The 19,040-nt window shown below is 26.7% G+C and overlaps 2 protein-coding genes across 21 annotated transcripts in view; one reads left to right on the forward strand and one right to left on the reverse strand.

Moving 5' to 3' along the window:
* LOC100203833 (uncharacterized) overlaps positions 1–7,707 on the reverse strand; it is a 76,102-nt gene extending 68,395 nt beyond the window's left edge. For 9 of the 19 annotated variants that reach the window (XM_065788621.1, XM_065788623.1, XM_065788619.1 and 6 more), the window contains exon 1: positions 7,363–7,672. In XM_065788621.1, the coding sequence (XP_065644693.1) occupies positions 7,363–7,435 (73 nt within the window). In that variant the 5' untranslated portion in view covers positions 7,436–7,672. Of the gene's footprint in view, positions 1–7,362 lie in introns of all 19 variants that reach the window. The other 10 variants (XM_065788617.1, XM_065788610.1, XM_065788604.1 and 7 more) reach the window with 3 other exon arrangements.
* A 7,719-nt stretch (positions 7,708–15,426) lies between these two features.
* The window catches only part of LOC100205067 (integrin beta-1), a 46,316-nt gene continuing 42,702 nt past the window's right edge, over positions 15,427–19,040 (forward strand). For both annotated transcript variants that reach the window (XM_065788636.1, XM_065788637.1), the window contains exons 1-2: positions 15,427–15,582; positions 15,757–15,842. In XM_065788636.1, coding sequence (XP_065644708.1) covers positions 15,519–15,582; positions 15,757–15,842 — 150 coding nt within the window. In that variant the 5' untranslated portion in view covers positions 15,427–15,518. The remainder of the gene's footprint in view (positions 15,583–15,756; positions 15,843–19,040) is intronic.

A 19,040-nucleotide genomic window follows, 5' to 3' on the forward strand; every position in this document is an offset into this window, starting at 1 on the left:
AGTTTTTTTTACTGTTATTTAATAGTATTTTTTTTTAAAAAAACTTTTGTAATTTTTTGTATAATAATGTATATTTTAATTATCCTAAAGATGACAATTCTTCAGCATTATTATTTAAAAGTAATGTTAAAGTAAACACTTTAGCACTAACTTGTCTAATAAAGCCGGTATCATTCTTCTTAATATACAAAATATAAAGTCCGCAAATAACTTAGAAATTCAGAAAATCTTGTGTTCTCAAAAATCACTGAAATGCCGGCTACTTGGTTTCTTATAGAAAAAAATTGCTTTTCAGTGACTGTGAATTCGGTTTTTAAAACTATTATTCTACAATGATGATTACCGCACTATTATGCTACAATATTTAAAGTAATATAAACGACGTGTTAATGTCGTGTTCCTAGATTTGTCAAAAACCATTTTCCCAATTGCTCATGGTTTGTTGTTGAATAATTCATTTTATGGAATAAATCAAAAAAAGTTGGGCTGGTTCACTGAGTATTTATTTAAGTAGAAAGTATAATTAAAAAGGCTATATTCAAATACTGAAATTGATTTAAAACAATATAGTATGCCCTAATTTTATATTTCAGAATGAAAAACATAAATAATTGTGTTGCCAAAGTAAACAAGAAAACATTTAAAAAATAAAAATAAAAAAGCCTAAGCTCCGGCTAACTTAACCGAAAAATAGCATAAATGCTTCTAATGGTCATATTGCATTTATATGTAACTACTACTTTAAACTGTGATCTAGAACAGTTGAAAGTTGGCACTTTAGGTAGCAAATATATTTTTGTTTAATGAACAAATAAAATAATTAAAATAGACTTAGATTATGTTATGCTAAACTCGCTAAATTTTTATCGTTCAACACCTAGCGGTTACGCAGCCATTCAACACCTAGCGGTTACAAAGCCATTAAAAAACATATTTAGAGTAAAAAGCAAAAGCAAAAATCTAAAAAAAATATGAAAAAACAATAAATATAACAAACTTTTGCTTAAAATAAAATCTAGGTATAGCATACTGACTTCCCTTATATTCTTTATATTTTCCAATTTGATAATTTTCGGTTTATATCCAACTAAATTAAGAATCAGTATTTTCTTGGTTATCGTGGCAAAACAATGTTTTTTATTTCTTATCTTTGATTTATTTGCGTTGTTTTTTAATCGTTTAAAAAGTAATAATAGGTAGTAAGAATAACAAAAAAAAATTACTCCATATAATTTTTAATACAAAGTTTATTATTTCATTTATCTAATTTCTTTGTTTATTCAATACATTTATATCATACACTAACGGCTATTAAGTTATAATATTATACACTGTTTAGAACTTTATCATCACTTTCAGTATCTACATTTTATCTTATTTTAAGTTGTTGTTTTTTAACTTTACTAAAGTTTAATTGTAATTATTTCAAGTCAAATCTACCGCAACGGTCAATTCAATAATTAGAAAAAATCAACGGTCCAATTCAATAATTAGAAAAAATTGCCTTTATTTTGCAAAGAAAACTTTCACTAAAACTTACTTTATGTGGTCATTTTTATGATTTTTTAAACCAAATATAGCATATATTTATAATTATATTTTATATTATATAAAATACAGCATTTTTAGTTTATATTAAACTACCAACGGCTTTACCTAAAATCAACTTTGCAAAAAACCATTCTTAAAAAAATTCTACCGTAGAGTACCATCCATTAATAATAACTCTGACCTAATATTTTTTTTAAGAATAGAAAAAAAACTTACAAATTCCAACTGGTATTTTCAAATACGAGCTATATTACAGTTTCCTTTAAATCTTTTTTTTAATCTTTTTTTTCCTTAATGTCGTTATGTTATTGTAGAAAAAGCCATCTCGATCGATTTTCCTTCATTAATTTACAACAGGGGCCAAAGCTTAGTAAGGTAACGCGGGTACTTTGACATGTGGGTAACATTGACATGTGTTAAATTGTGTTAAATGTTTTTACCCGTCACCTGTTCACTAATGTTTAAATTATTTTACCAGATGTTGTAGCCAGATGATGAATTAACAAATATAACTGTGGGAATGAATTAAACTAATTTCTAGTTTTTCGGTGTTGCAGAAAAAAACTTTGGTTAAAAGATAAATAAAACCATACTATAATATCATTTTGCATGTGTTTTTATGACATTGTTTCTAAATACTAAGCATTTAAGATTTTTTTGCGTCATTTTGAACGCATATACCAGTTTTAGGTAGGGTTTTTCGGCTCCGGGTACCCGGACTCGGTCTCGGCGAGTCTTTGGGTAAATACCCGGATCCGATACCCAGTTTAAGGCTCGGTGAGTCTCATGGTTTGAATGTTTTCCCTTATTTCGTAGGCAGCGGTGCGTCGTCGAGCTGGATCCCTACCTTTTCTAGAAAAATATATTAGAAGGGTTTGTGAATCTAACTTAAAGTTGAACTTGGTCACGGCTTTTTAGATGTCTTGAGAATATTAAAGTTTATGTATGTTTCCATGTATCTCCGAATACACACTTAAAGAATTAACTTCATAACTTAAATTTTTTCTAATCGAAATGTTTTTATATATAAGCGAATGCTTTCAAGGATTTGCTAATATAATATATTTCTATAATTAGCAAATGTTTTAGAAGCATTCGCTAATATAAAAACTATTGACTAGAAAGATTGAGTTAATAAGTTAATTCTTTTGGCGCGTATTTAAAAAACAAAAAAGAAAAACAAATTTCATTTTTTAATTACTTCTCTATATAGGAAAAAAGTGAAATATCATAGTTTTACTAGAACATTTTTTACAGTCCCATTATGCCGAAGCACTCCAAAGAGTGGGAGTATTTCGCTCTTTTGAAATACTCCCTCTCTTTGGAGTGATTTTTTAAATCTTTTGGAAAGATTTGAAAAGTGGAAAATGCAATAAGTGTTCAACGATAATATCAAACGAAGATGGAAATACTTCATCAATGATTAAACATTTAAAAGTTAAACACGGAATTTCTTTACCAACACGGGAAGAAATAGGAGAAAATTCTGGCATTAAACGATTTAAAACTATCGACACTTTCGTTTCCGTCGCAAGAAAGCCTTTAGAAGAAGTTCTCTCTAAAATGGCCGCTCTTGATGGTATATCAGTTAGGGCGATTACAAAGTCTAGTTTTATTCGTGAAAGTAAAGAGATGTTATGAATTTAATTCATAAGTTTTATGAAAAAAATATTAGAATTGTTACAAGAAAAAATTAAAGAAGGCCGACGATTTAGCATTATACTTGATGAATGGACGAGTATGAAAATTCGGAAATATCTCAATATCAATTTGCATGGAATTGACTCTGAAGTTAATAATCTGGGTTTAGTGAGAATTTTTAACTCGTGTACAGCTGTACAGTTAGTTAAAAAAGTTGAACAACATTTAAACACATATAATATTAATTTTAAAAAATATATAGCTGGTTCAATCGGCGACGGTGCAAGTGTAATGATAAAATTTGGATGAGAAGCTCCTAGTCTCTATAATTTGTGTTTGAATCACACAATACACTTAGCTGTTTGTGATGTACTATATAAAAAGAAAAGTATTACCATCTTGCAAGATGAAGTTGACGTTGATGGAGATAGAAATGACCATGGTCAAGATGATATTAATGATAATCAAGATGAAAATTATTATTCTGATGAGAGCGATGGTGACGTCGAAGGAACTGTATATTTAGAAAAATTGCATCAAGCGTTAATGAAGATAAAACCAACATCAACAAATTCCGAACGAACATTTTCTGTAGCATCCAACTTCTGTACAAGAATTTGTTTTAGGTTATCGGACAATTCATTAAGTGCATTAGTTTTTTTAAAGTTTTATTTTGTAAGCAAAAATAATTGCTCTATTTTGTATTACACACTTGCAAGTATTTTAATTGAGTTGAAATTATTTTTGCTAGTATATTCACACGCATTTTATAAAATGCGATATTTTTAAAAAGGTAATGTCAAGTTTATTTGGTAGTTTAAGATTATAATAAAAGTATAGAATAATATATGTACGTGAGACGTTGAACTGGCTAAAAGTTGTTTTATTTACCTTAACGTATACCAAATCCATTTTTAAAAATGGGTGAGAGAACAAAAAATCCTTTCATGCTATTGTTAAAATTGCAAGTTAAAAAGACGTATTGGACCCGGACCCGATAAATATTCTTAGACTCGACTCGGACTCGTCGGGTCTAAAAATGCCGGTTTTCCCAAACCCTAGTTTTAGGATAACATTGACAGAAATGCTTAATTCACTCCATAGGCTAAGATTCAAGCCAAAGCGGCGGAATGTCTTGCAACTGATGAACCTTTCACGATTGCATGAAATGAAATCCAACTAAGCAAACTCTAAATTAAAAGAGTTAATCTAAAAAAAATATATCAATTGATCAAATGTTCCAATACATCAACAAATCTAAAAACAGATACATCAACAATGTCAACAAATCTAAAAACAGATACTTGTAGAAAATTAAAATCCACACCTAATAATGTTGTACATCTAATGATGTTGCTAAGAAAAAAACATCGGAACCTAAAAACGTAAAAATAATTATCTCGTTCTTTCAGAAATTAAACCAATCACCAAACAGAAATCACAAATCACAAAGAAATCCATTAAAAAAATAAAACGCTGCGAGATGTCGTTGGAGTCAGATATTGAGTCATTAATGTGTAGTAGAGATCAATTGTTTGACAATTTTTTAAAAAAAGTTTTTATCATAAATTAACAAAATTAATATCTTTAAGTAAAGACTTTCAGAGTCAAAGCGAATTGATATCTTTCAAATAATAATGTTTCATTACATTTTCATTGTAGTTTTACAACTTTTTTTTTTTGCTAACTTTTAAAACGAAAATGTAGGTTGGTGCTGCTATATATTTAAAATGTTTTCTCTGTTTTGTTTGTTAAAACTATAATTATAATTTTACACAATGAACACTGTAAATGTTGAAAACTAGCACCGGGCCCATTTCAATCTATAATTTAGTATAACTTAAAATAAGTTTTAATTCAGTGTAGATTGAAATAGGTGCCAAGCTTGTTTTTACCATTTACAGTGTGAAAATTGTTCTTAAAATTAGGAGTTCAAAACTTTTAGTAAAATTTGAGTTATCTTAAAGTTATTAGCACTTTTATCTTTTAGTTATGAGCGCTTGCTTCAGAATCGAGAGGTTCAAGGTTCAATACCTACTCGGGCCATATTTGCAACATCGGTAAGGAAATTCATAGCTAGATGGTCTTCTTCAAAGTTCTGGAACCGCAAGAACTTATTTGAGCAACTTTAAAACGAGATTTAAAAAATTGTTAAAAAAAGTTGATTAGTTTAGATTAACCTTGAGATAAGTTTAGGTCTGCATGAATGAAAATAAATAAATATGCATAAACCTGCATATTTAGTCGCATAAAAATTAAATCTTTAATTTGAAAAAATCTGACTAACATTTTTAGCATATGTTTACTTGTAAACTGGAAAAAAAATTACTGAATTACTGGTAAGTGTTTGGAAAAGCTCAATGCAATTAAAAACATTAAAAAATAAAAGTTTCAAAAATGTTTATATGCATATTTACATATTTATACAGCAAAGTTTTTCACTGATTGTTGGTAACGCAAAATAGATTTAATAAATAAAAACCAGTAGTAATAAATAAAAACGTAGATAATATATAAAGATTGTTAAATTACAGACCCCATTTGGCGTCTAAGCTATAGCTTATGTAGCTAGCAGTTCTTGTTACCAAATCTTTATGATTGCAAATGTCAGTAGTTGCTATATTGTCAAAAGTGTTTGTTTTTTAATGTGTTTTTTATTTTCGCAATTTGAGCTAAAATAATCATAATTTTGCAATTCACAAAAGTGGACAAAACTCTCTTCACATCGTTCCAAAGTGAACAAAACTCTCTTCACATCGTTTTTATTGCTGAAGTGCAAGCGACTACTTAACATATTTTTCTAAATTAATTTATATAAAATTGGTCGTTCAAGAAAATGGGTTTTATTCTTAACCCTCATCTCCAAACATATAAATATATAACATTTAAATCTGCCAAACTAGCCAAAGTCTGACAAATGGAAGAAAAAAATTATAGACTCTAACAAAACAACATCATTTAAGAGATTGTAGAATAGTACATTCGTACCAACCGCCACGTAAAAACTCACTTAGTTTTTTACTTTTTGTTCATAAGTAAACATTTTATTAGAAAGTGATATGAATGATCAGAATGAAGACAGGGGTCTGTGTGTGGTGGTGCGTAACCTCCTCCCTTACTCCACTCCTCTCCCCTCTCTCTAAAAAGAAGATCAAACCTTGTTTAGTCTTTTTAGTGGGCAGTTTTTTAGTTTTGAGGACCTCTTTTTTTTAGAAAGCAGTTTTTAGGGATTTCTCTCCCCCCTCATTCCTAAAATCGCCTCTGAAAGTACTTCTTGTTGTTTCAAAGTTTGTTATTATTTTTTATAATTTATGAGTCGTTATAATAATTTAATAAAAATAGCTAAAAAGTAATAACGTAAATGTTTGACATCTTTTTTTTTTTTTTACAGATAATTTAAAAATACGTAAGTTGCATTAAACCTTTTTTTCCATTCTCTTAATTTTCTTTCTTTTCCAATAAATCAAGTAACTCCTCAATTTTTTTATCTTAGTAAAACAACACCCGTTTTTGAAAGAAGTCATTTGAGCAATAATTTTAGAAACACTTCGTTTATTCAAACACAAAATAATTTTTAAATAAAAATGAAGTTTTACTGCTAAAGGCGTTATAAAAGCAAGTTTACTTACTAGTTTTAATGTTTTATGCATGTAAATTTACCTTTAATACCCCATGTATGTAATGCGCGTTTGTACAAATGTTTTTTCTCTCCTTACTTTACATACTTTATCATAATGCGGTCGAAAAATATTAAACCACGTATTTGAGAAATAATAAGAATCTGTTTTGAACTTTAAATTACTCGACAGACTTAACAGACACCCCAGTTTATGGTATTTACTAGCTTACCATCGGCAAAATAATGGTTTAATAGTTTATAATAAAAACAGTATTTTTATATGTGTATACAAGTTTATATAGGTGTGACCTAAACGTTTCCTTGTTGTTACTTAATGTATGGTGTTTTACGCCCACCAGTGAAATTTAAATTTAAAAGTAAAGAAAATTTTCTTTTTGAAAGGCAAAGCATTTTAAATATAAATTGGACCTGGCATTTTTAAATTGCTGTTTTACTGCTCAGCGTGATCTATATTTAATTTAAGTTATGGTTTCTAAAAATTAATTTCTGAAAAAATAAATTTGAAAATCATAAAAATTATAAGTGCATACCCCGAAGCTGCTGTAGCATCAATATTATCAAAGGCCACCATTTTTTATATAGGTGATTTTTGGTGTGCGTCATAGTACTGAAATTATTGTATTGAACATTTGGCTACGTGTTTTAATGTTACCCAAATCTGTATGCATTATTTAATAGCTTTTTCATGTTTTAATTTCACTTCTAAATATTTTCCTTTGTCTTTTAAAACTTTAATATTTATAATATAAAATATAAATCAATTGTAACAATATCAATGATAAAATTTCCAAAAACTTTTTTCTTGCACAAAGTGCTGGCGACCTCGCGTTAAAAATTACTGAACCCTTTTTGTTTCAGCGTTCGTTTGCATTATCTTCTGTTCATTTGATTGTAAGTTTTCATTGTTCAGGTGCACACGTTATTCCTGAAAAAAGTCTTTGTTTGAAAACAAAGCATTCACCCGTGCAAATTTAATGACCATTTTAGAGCGCTTAGACCAATCTTTACGCTTTAATGAACAATATTTAACACAAACTTTTTAAAAATTTTTGTTCCAACTTACAAGAACTAACGCAGCAATGCGTTTATTGCCTTTGTTTGAAAAGTAAAATAGTATGCTGAAACGTTTGTTTCCGGGAGGGCAAATTTAATTGAATTATTCGCAAACAAAAACTTTTACACATTGAGTTTTGATAAAACTTTTATAAACCGTAGTCGATTGAAAATACATCTTCTATAGGCCAGATTAAAAAAATTAGTAATTATTTAACACGAATACTGAGAAATATTTAAAATTTTAATTGCTAATTTTAGTTATTCTTAAATAGGAATTTTTTTATTAACAAATTAATACAAATTTTAAGTAACATTAAAAATATTCTTAATAAATTTAAAAAATTTAATACGTTTGTAAGTTTTGTAGCTTATAAAGATTATTTTTATTAATAAAGAAAAGTATTATGCTTAGTATATAATGATTAATGTATTTTTTCCATTTATCCATTTATTAGAGATTTATCCATTTTTTAGAAATTATAAACAACAATAACCAGGGATCAGTTGTTTTTTTAAAACCCCCTCACTTCGAGAGATTTTGGAAACTTTATATGGTGATAACTTTTGAACACTTAAATAAAATTTGATATTTGTAATCTATTGAAGAATATAATTTTAGCTTAAAATATTAATATTAAAACTAATGAAATAAAAAAACAAAAAATGATCAAATTGATAAAACGCCAAAGTGTTTTTGGTATTTCAAAAAAAGAAATTGGGGCAACCTCAACTGTATTCCTAGCCGTACCAAGTTTATTTCATGTAGTATCTGTTAGAAATAGTAATTGCCAGAACCCACACATTTCCACGGCTAAAAATAGTTGTTGTAAATACAATTAGGATTAAAGCTAATGGTTCCAATGAGTATAAGCCAGAACTTGGTCTTTCCATTGCTATCGTATTTTAAATATGTATATGTACATATTTTATATATATATACTTCTATATATATATATATATATATATATATATATATATATATATATATATATATATATATATATATATATATATATATATATATATATATATATATATATACATATATATATATATATACATATATATATATATATATATACATATATATATATACATATATATATATATATATATATATATATATATATATATATATATATATATTTATATATATATATATATATACATATATATATATACATATATATATATATATATTTATATATATATATATATATATATATATATATATATATATATATATATATATATATATATATATATACATACATTTTTAATACGGGCCCCAAAATTACTCTCTGCTCCCCTCCTCCCTTCTTCCTCCTTGACAAAAATTATACATGAAAAAAAATTATCCTTCTTAAATACAATTTTGTTTACATAAAATAAAAGCTAGTTTGAAACACCATGTAAGTTTAGTAAGTAGAAAATCTAATAAACGCTTTTTTCTTGTTTTCATGGCTAAAAATTGGTATATTTCACCTTTAAACTTAATTGAGCTGCTATTTCTGCTTCAATAGCTATTAGGTTTATTGAAGACAAAACGTGATCTTATTCTTTTTCATGCGCTTAGGAATCTTTTTGCAGTTGCCATAATAAAGGGTATTGTCAGCTTAATTGCTGCTATTATATTTATTAATAAGCAACTTATACCACAATATGTTATTGTGGACACGGGTAAAATGCGAAAATGCCAAAATTTTCAATGTGTAAAATGCGGGAATATAGCGCGGAAAATTTCTCCTAATCCTAACCTTGTTGTTACCCTAGCCCAAACATTAAGTCAATGATGGAAGATTCGTTCTTCTTAGTCTTTCACAGTACTAAAGATATCTTAAGCTGAAAGCCCATTTTGTAGCTTTGCGTTAAACAGATTCAACCAAGGTTTTATCAGTTTTTAAATAAAAAGCCCAAATAGACACTGTTTATTTATGGTGTGACCCTATGGTCTTATAAACACTTTATATGACTTAAGAACCATACTTTTATCAATGAAAGTGAATTTCTTTTTTTCATACCAAGAATTTGTAAGGATTTAGAGACAACTTTTTGAGTGCTATTTTTGGCGTTAGATGAAAAAATGGCTTCTAAATCACGCTCTTTTTTTTTGTTTATAGAAAGTTTTTTTAAGATTTTACAGGCAATAGAGGTTATTAGTATAGAACAATAGTTTTCATCAAGGAATTTATCTTTTTGTGGAGACCAAACTAAATATCGCTAGTTTCCAGAGAATGGGTAGTGTTCCAGAATTAAATGATTTATGAAAGTTTTTTGTACGTAGAAAAAAGATTTATAGTGGTTTAGATCGGTACGTTCCTTAACAATGTCTGAAATAGTTTAACATCACTTTTACTTAACGACGGAAAATATTCTGTAAACACAGATTTGAATTGAGAGTTCAGAAGTGTAACTACAGAGTTCAACTAAAATTAAATAGAGAACAAACTCAATCTTTATTTTTTAGTTGTTTGTAGAAGAATTTGGGGTTTTTCTGGGGTTTTAATATTATTTCTTTTTTATGTGCCTTTTTTGCTTTAAATATTTAGGCTTTTACGAACGATTAAGAGGATTGTAATTTACTTTAAGTTTATTATTCTTCCATTTAGTTGAGCAGTTGATATACGAAGCGGATTTTTATGCTCGGATTAAGTTTTTAATTTTCGAAATGACCCAAGGATTATCTTTTTTCTTTGTCTTATTAACATTGGGGTTAAAATATTCTCAAACAGTACGGTTGTTAGAAATTAATAAATTGAACATTGGGAAATAAATTTATAGTAGAATTACTGCTGTAGGTAAATAACAAGTCCAACATATGACTTAAGCAAACACATAATGTCTGTAAGTAGGAAATGTAGTTTGTTGTGTAACGAGGCTGTTTAAGTAAATAATCCAGAAACCATACTAAGTAGAATTGTTTGGGTTGAAAGATTTAATACCACGATTAGACTACTTTATATTCGGAAAATTAAAACTACCAACAATGAAGCAGCAATTTTAGGGCTCCCTATATATATTTATATGTATATATATATATATATATATATATACATATATATATATATATATATATATATATATATATATATATATATATATATATATATATATATATATATATATATATATATATATATATGTATTTATATAAATATATATATTTATGAATATACATATATATGTATATATATACATATATATATATATACATATACACACAAGTATATATATATGTATATATATACAAATATATATACATACATATGTATATATATACATACATATTTATATATATATATATATATATATATATATATATATATATATATATATATATATATAATTAAATTTTAGAAAAAACAACTTTTAATGGAACTTAAAAGTTGTTGTTTTTTTAATTTAATTATAAAACGCTCTGTTTTTGAAAAAATATATATTTTCTTAAATATTGAGCACTTTACAACAATCAAGAGTTTAGTATTTTTAATACTAAATCATACAACAGCAATATATATATATATGTATACATATATGCAAATATGTATATATATATATATATATATATATATATATATATATATATATATATATATACATATATATATATATATATATATATATATATATATATATATGTATGTATATATATATACATATATATATATACATATATATATATCTATATATATATATATCTATATATATATATATCTATATATATATATATATATCTATATATATATATATCTATATATATATATATATATATATATATATATATATATATATATATATATATATATATATATATATATATATATATATATATATATATATATATATTTAAACAACTTTAAAAAGTATTCTACACAATAGAGTGCTCAATGTTCTTAAAAGAACAGAGCAATTATATATTAGTAGAAAATCACTTAACTAAATTTTTTCATTTGTGTTTCATCAACAAAGATTCATCAAAAATCAACAAAGATTCATCAGAAAAAGGATTTCTGATGAATCTTTGTTGATGAAACACAGTGTCAAATGGAAAAATTTAGTTAAGTGATTTTCTACTAATATATAATTGCTCTGTTCTTTTAAGAACATCTATTTACGTTACTGCTATAAGACCGTGAAGCATGATGGAGGCAATGTAATGGTCTGGGGGTGTTTATCTGCTAACGGTCTAGGTCCAATACATCGAAACGATGGAATAATGGACCGTTTCATGTATAAAAATATCCTGAAAGATGTTATGTTACCTCATGCTGAATGGAATTTGCCAATAAAATGGGTTTTTCAGCAAGACAACGATCCAAAACACACTGCAAAAGTAGTCAAGCAGTGGTTTCAAGACAACCACCTATCGGTGATGGATTGGCCGCCTCAATCTCCCGATCTCAACCCTATCGAAAACCTGTGGGAGATCGTCAACCGCAGAATTAATCGTGAAGGTGTTCGTAATAAAGATCAACTGTTTGAACAAATCCAAAAGACCTGGGCCTTTTGGATTTGTTCAAATAAAACTTGAAGAACTTTGTCTCTAAACAGTTACATAGTTATTTCTCTAAATTGAAAAAGTGCAGCACTTTTATATAAAGAAACTAAATTAGCATTATTCGGTTGCACTCGTTTTGTCCGATACTGTATATATATATATATATATATATATATATATATATATATATATATATATATATATATACATATATATATATATATATATATATATATACATATATATATATATATATATATATATATATATATATATATATATATATATATATATATATATATATATATATATATATATATATATATATATATATATATATATATATGCATTATGCTGATGATTGCAGAATGACTTAAAATTTTAAGTTCTTTTTATATAAAAAAAACTTTGAGTATTTTCTCATTTGTTTAAGTTATGTATACATATTAATGATTCATTTTGTAAAAAATTACTTTTACATTATATTATATTTGTGTTAAATATACATTTTTTAACAATTACTGATAATTATTTTATCAAAAGATATAATTCAAAAATGAATACTTTTTTAATTAAGAAAAAAATGATTTTGTGTTATATTTACTTGAGTGCTAAAGTTCGGAAACAGATAAAATGCGGAAACACGGAAACCTTCAACGGGTAAAATGCTGGAATAACCCCAATCATACTACTTCCTCAACTCAAACCCTCAGTTGATGTAGCAGTACTCCTTGCATGTTCTCAATAAATTGATTGATGAATGCACTGAGACTTGCAAGCCCTTGGCCCTGTTTCCGCATTTTATTCCCACTTTTTACCCGTTGAAACCTTTCCCCTTTCCGCATTTCCCTAAAGTATACCCCTGCCAATGACTCAATTTACTTTTTTATGGGGCTTGTTGAACAGGCAGACAATTTCAAATAAGACTTTAAAATATTTTATAAGAATTTTGAAATTTTAGAATAACTTAACGCTAAAAACTAAAATGACTTATTCAGTTGCAATTATATTTTTCTGATCAAGTTTGTTTACCCAATAAAACCTTAAAAATTTTAAAGCGAGCGTCTAAGTGTTTTTGAATAAAGGTAAAGTGGTGTGTGTTTTTTGCTACACTTGTTAAATTTAACTTTTATGTGTTTTCATTTAGTTTGATAAACTTTAAAAGAAAATTTATATTCATTTCTATAAAAAAAAAATTAAAAATAAAATTTGCTGGTTATTCTGATAATGAGTTTTTATATTACATTTATCTAAATTAAATTCTATTTACAAAATAAACATTAAATTCAATAATAAAACTTAAAAAAACCCAAAGTATTTTCAAAAAATTAAGTTTATGCAAATGATTTTCCATGAATCTAATGACTAGTTGACTATACGCTTCACAAAAATTATGAGACTGTGGTAATAATCAGACTAATGGGTTCTAAATGTTTTTATTTCCTATCACCATTATGTATTACTATGTATTATTAATACTCTTGTTGCTCTAATTGTTATTTTGATATCTTTTTAAGAAAATTTTAAATTGGTTTTCTATTATAATCATGATTATAAATAAAAAATCTAATTTATAACTTCTTAAAAAAGACTGGGACTAATTTACTTGACATTCTCATAAATACTTAAGTATGCGGACCTCAAATAAATATATTATTGTAAGCTTTACGGGTGTGAAAATCATTATGGCAGCTAGAAATATTTTAATTTAATTTGTTGTAATTACTATTGTTTTAAAGTCTTGGTTTACAGTTTTTTAGTCATGAACTGAAAATGGTTAACTCTTTAGCGGCCCCCATAAAAAAAACTATTTATTAAATTTGTTGAAAGCTGCATCCAAATCAGACCAAGGCTAAACAATCTGATTTGTATATCCAGCTTAGGAGTCAGTTCCCATTTGTGCTACGGTTCATTCAAAAAAGAATTTTAATATTTATGAGTTGTTTTTGGCCTTTTTGCTATTCACTGTTGACCACAGGTGCTTGATGGGGCTTAGGTCTAATGGTTGTAGGGGCAAAGCCAAATTGTCAATGAAACTTGTCTTGAAGTTTGTTGCAATTTTAATTGTACAGTTAATTCAGATGGATTTAAAGCAAACTTCAGTGCCAATGCTGATATTTCTCAATATACAGACTTTCTGCTTAATCAAACAATTATCTCTGTCTGTAACAGTTAATTTTTGTACATTGGCTGGTTTACATATATTGTGGCTTACATTTTTGTTTTAAGGATTATATTTGGTTTAAAAAATATTTTAAAATAATGTTCAGGTAGTTCTTTTTTAAATTAAGTTTTGTGGAGATAAAAAACAGTTTGATGGTCTATAAAAATACTAAATTTATACTTTCAATTGATGGATAATTTACTTGTATTGATATTTTATGAAAAAAACTACCAGAATTTACAACAGATCTGCCTCAACTGTTAGTTTTTCTCTTGCACAATTGTTGTATAAAAATGCTTTCAATGTAGTGAAATACATTTTCTATCTATTTTTCAGTCAATGTAGGAGCATTCCTTACATGTTCTACCTTATCATCAGGCAAAGTAGTGCTGCTACATCAACTGAGGGTTTGGCAAAGGACATCAATCTAATCATTATTCTTTGTTTTTTTCTTCTTTTTCTGAAAATGCTGTATGCTATAAAAATCGAAATATACTATATAAACTAAATGTATAAATCTATAATAAAATAAAATGTATAAATAAAATGTATAAATGTAAAATAAAATAAATTCAGTACAAAATTGTAATAGTTATAGTTATAATAACATAATAATGATGATGATGATGATGATGATGATGATGATGATGATGATGATGATGATGATGATGATGATGATGATGATGATGATGATGATGATGATGATGATGATGATGATGATGATGATGATGATGATGATGATGATGATGATGATGATGATGATGATGAATAAAAATAATAGTAGTAACAATAATAATAATATTAATGGTAATAATTGTAATAATAGTAGTAACAATATTTATTTGTGTAACTATAGTTATAATAATAATAATTATAGTTTTGCATTAAATTTGTTTTTAATTATATAATTTAAATTATATAAATGTATATATGCTTATATAAAAACATTTGGTATATAATTTTTAGTCATGGATGTTCTATCATTTTTATATTTTATCTTTGTTTTGCAACTGGGGTATGTTGAAATAAAAGGTAAATATTTTTCAATTAAAATGTTTCAAAGTCAAATAAATAAAATCACTTTTGTTGGTTAGTATGGTTATGACATGATTACAATGATGATGATGATGATGATGATGATGATGATGATGATGATGATGATGATGATGATGATGATGAAGCATTTTTGATAAAAAATATTTTAAGGAAATTTTAACGACTGTCAAACCAAAGAAGATTGTGGTGCATGTATCAAATCTGTATCTCCACAGTGTGCTTGGTGCGAAGATATTGTAAGTTAAATATTTATGATTAATCAAAATGCCTAATGTTATTTTTCTGTGAAAATTCACGGAAATTAAGAAGCGATTTTGGTTATTTTCCGTGAAAATTCACGGAACTTAATATGAGGAGTTTCGCTATTTTCTGTTAAAATTCACAGAAGTTAAGAAGTGATTTTGGCTACTTTCAACGTATCTTATACTAACGAATTTTTGATATTTTCCTTGGAAAGTAACAAAATTTATTATAATAAATATTGGCAGTTTGCAATAAATTTCATATGATTTTGACTATATTTTTTGAAAACTTACCGATTTTTTAAAAGCATTATGGCTGTGTTTACAAAAAAATGCCAAATGTCGAATATAGATTAAAGATAAATATTAGTGATGTCACAAATATTTGGCGATTTAATAAAAAAGACAATCGTTTAATCGTCTTTCCCATTAAAGTTAAACCATGCTTTAAGTTCAGATTGTCATGAAAATAAAATTTTAAATAAGTTTAGAGTTTTTTATACTAATTCATTCTATAGCATTTTCTGAAATTACCTCAGAAGTGCAAGATATACCTGAACTGGTTATTTTTGAACTTTTCTAAATGGTTTGAAGAGTATGAAACTTTTAGGCATAACTATAGTTAAAATATTTGGCGTATCAGTCAACAAATAATGTATGCTGTGACACAAGCTATTTATAAATGCCCATAGAGTAGTTGATTTATGCACTCCAACAAAGCAGGTTGGAGCCCTCAATATAATTGTTGTCGAATATTCGTGGCATCTCTAATAAATATCTCTTGTCACAATGTAAACCATATTGCACACACTTTTTTATTTATTTAGGACACTTTTTTAGTCTTCTCTAAGGATAGATGGTATGTAGTAATTTCGACAATTTAAGTGGTAAGCAAATATTGCAAAAGTGTGTTCACGGATAAATAAGTAAATTGTAAAGAATGTGGTAGTAATATTGTTTGATTTAAATGCACTAAATTCTTTAGATACACATTTGTGGTGCAAAAATGTGTATGCGGAGAAGGATTCCCATGAAATTGGAGGATGTTTAACTACTTAAGTTGAGCAAATGAACATAAATGTACAAATCTATATATAAAACACTATCGACAATCCCTGGCTTTTTAATATGGAGATGAAAAAAAACTTCCTTAATAAAGGAGAAAGTTTTACTAATATGTACTTGGAAATAATTTTATTAGGTAAAAGGCTTGCTTAATAAAGTACTAACTTAAAGTCGCACATTAAGATAATATAGTTTATAGTTTATTAGTTTATAGTTAATAGAGTTTATTTTTATTACCTTTGGAGCAGTTTCAATATCCTAACAACATGATTGACAATCACATATTGTGATAATTAAATTAATAATAAAGTTAGCTCATATTACGAAAATTTCCATTATTAAAGAATTATTCTATTCACTTTACACTTAAATACATAATTTAGTATAATATAATTTTTATAAAATTTATTATATATTATATATATATATATTTAGTATACATTATAAAGCGTACATTATAACCATTCCAATAACAAAATAGAAATAAAACATTTCAAGGAACCTCTTAGTTGTGCTTATGTCACAGAGCTTAGCTAATAGTCAAGACAGCTTTATACAGTCTTTCATAAAATGAATGAAAGGTTTAAAGCTGTTTACCTTGCAGTTATGTTATCATACCTTCCAGCACTACTGCAGAGAGTAACTAATGACTAACAGGTATGTAAAATGTTAATAAAGTTATAGCCTTGCATAAATGAATTGTATTAAAAATAACACATAAATTCTGTTTAACCGTTGTTCTTTTGGTGTGCCGATATTAACAGGATACATCAATTAACGCTAAAAAGTCTAAAAAATGTCAAAGTTAAATTTTAAAGTTTTAAAGTTTTAAAGTTAAGTTTTAAATAAAAGACAAATTATAATTAGAATCTACTTATCGTTAAGTTATATACATGCTAATATATTAAACTATCATTTTACTATTAATACATACAGATATATATATACACACACATATATATATATATATATATATATATATATATATATATATATATATATATATATATATATATATATATATATATATATATATATATATGAATATATATAATTATATGTTTTCAATTAAGTTTTGCAATCTATACATAACCAGTGACCTTTCGGTTTTCTTAAAATACCAACACAATAGTAATGATACCAATATAAACAGTGATCGCACTGAATCCACTTTTGAAGTTTACAGGCTGATTGAATTTGTTGACAATGATAACATGGCCAACTATTAGATGAAGTGCTTTTATATCGTACTTCAATTTCAGCTCAAGCAGACTCATCAAAATATTGTTTAAGCTCATGTAAATTAGCTCTTTTATCATTAATGATATATGGTACAGTAGGAGAAAGATCATTACTTGAGATTTTACTACCACTTTGTAATAAATTTTGTGCAATGGAATCTTTGACGAACCAAGTTAAACAAATAAAATCTTTTTCATAAATCCTAAGTTTCTCAAGAGGTTTTGTTACACTGTAAAAAAGTCTGTTTTTTTACAGCTGGTTGACCTGGGGGAAAGCGATGTGGTTTGCATAATACAATGTCAATGTCTTCAAAGAGAAACCAGGGGTACTTTGAAAATGCTTGATGTGCCTTGCTGGCAACAGTCTTGTTCGAATAGGTCTTCAGATTTGAAAAAAATTCTATGTTATTGAGAGGGGCTCAGACTCCAAGTGGTGCTTCATTCCACTGTTTCACATAAACAAGACTGACAAGCCAAGCCAAATCTGTGATATTCTTGGGTTTATGAGCAGTCAACTAGAACTGATTCTTAAAAAGAAAGATTTTTAGTGTGTAAATGGCTTTTGCTATCTATTGCGCGTGATGTGTTGGACTGGGAGCTCAAAATTTCTCCCAGTCTTTGTATCCACCAAGACACCAGAAAGATAAACATAAAAATTTCTTTATAGGTGATGAAGCAGAAGTTGTTGAATCTGTTGATGTTGATACTGTTGGCGTACATGGCTGAGTTGGCTGATACTCCTCATCTACTTGTGATTCTGAATTAGATATCAACAAAGAAAGTTCACCTGCTGTTTCGTTAATGCCCTTTGGTCATGCGTTCTTCAGATCTCATTTTTTTCTCTTTCTCTCTCATTATTCTCATTGCTTTTTCATATTTGTTTTTT

The sequence above is a fragment of the Hydra vulgaris genome, chromosome 01 (genome assembly GCF_038396675.1).
Source record: "Hydra vulgaris chromosome 01, alternate assembly HydraT2T_AEP".
Classification (NCBI taxonomy): Eukaryota; Metazoa; Cnidaria; class Hydrozoa; order Anthoathecata; family Hydridae; genus Hydra; species Hydra vulgaris.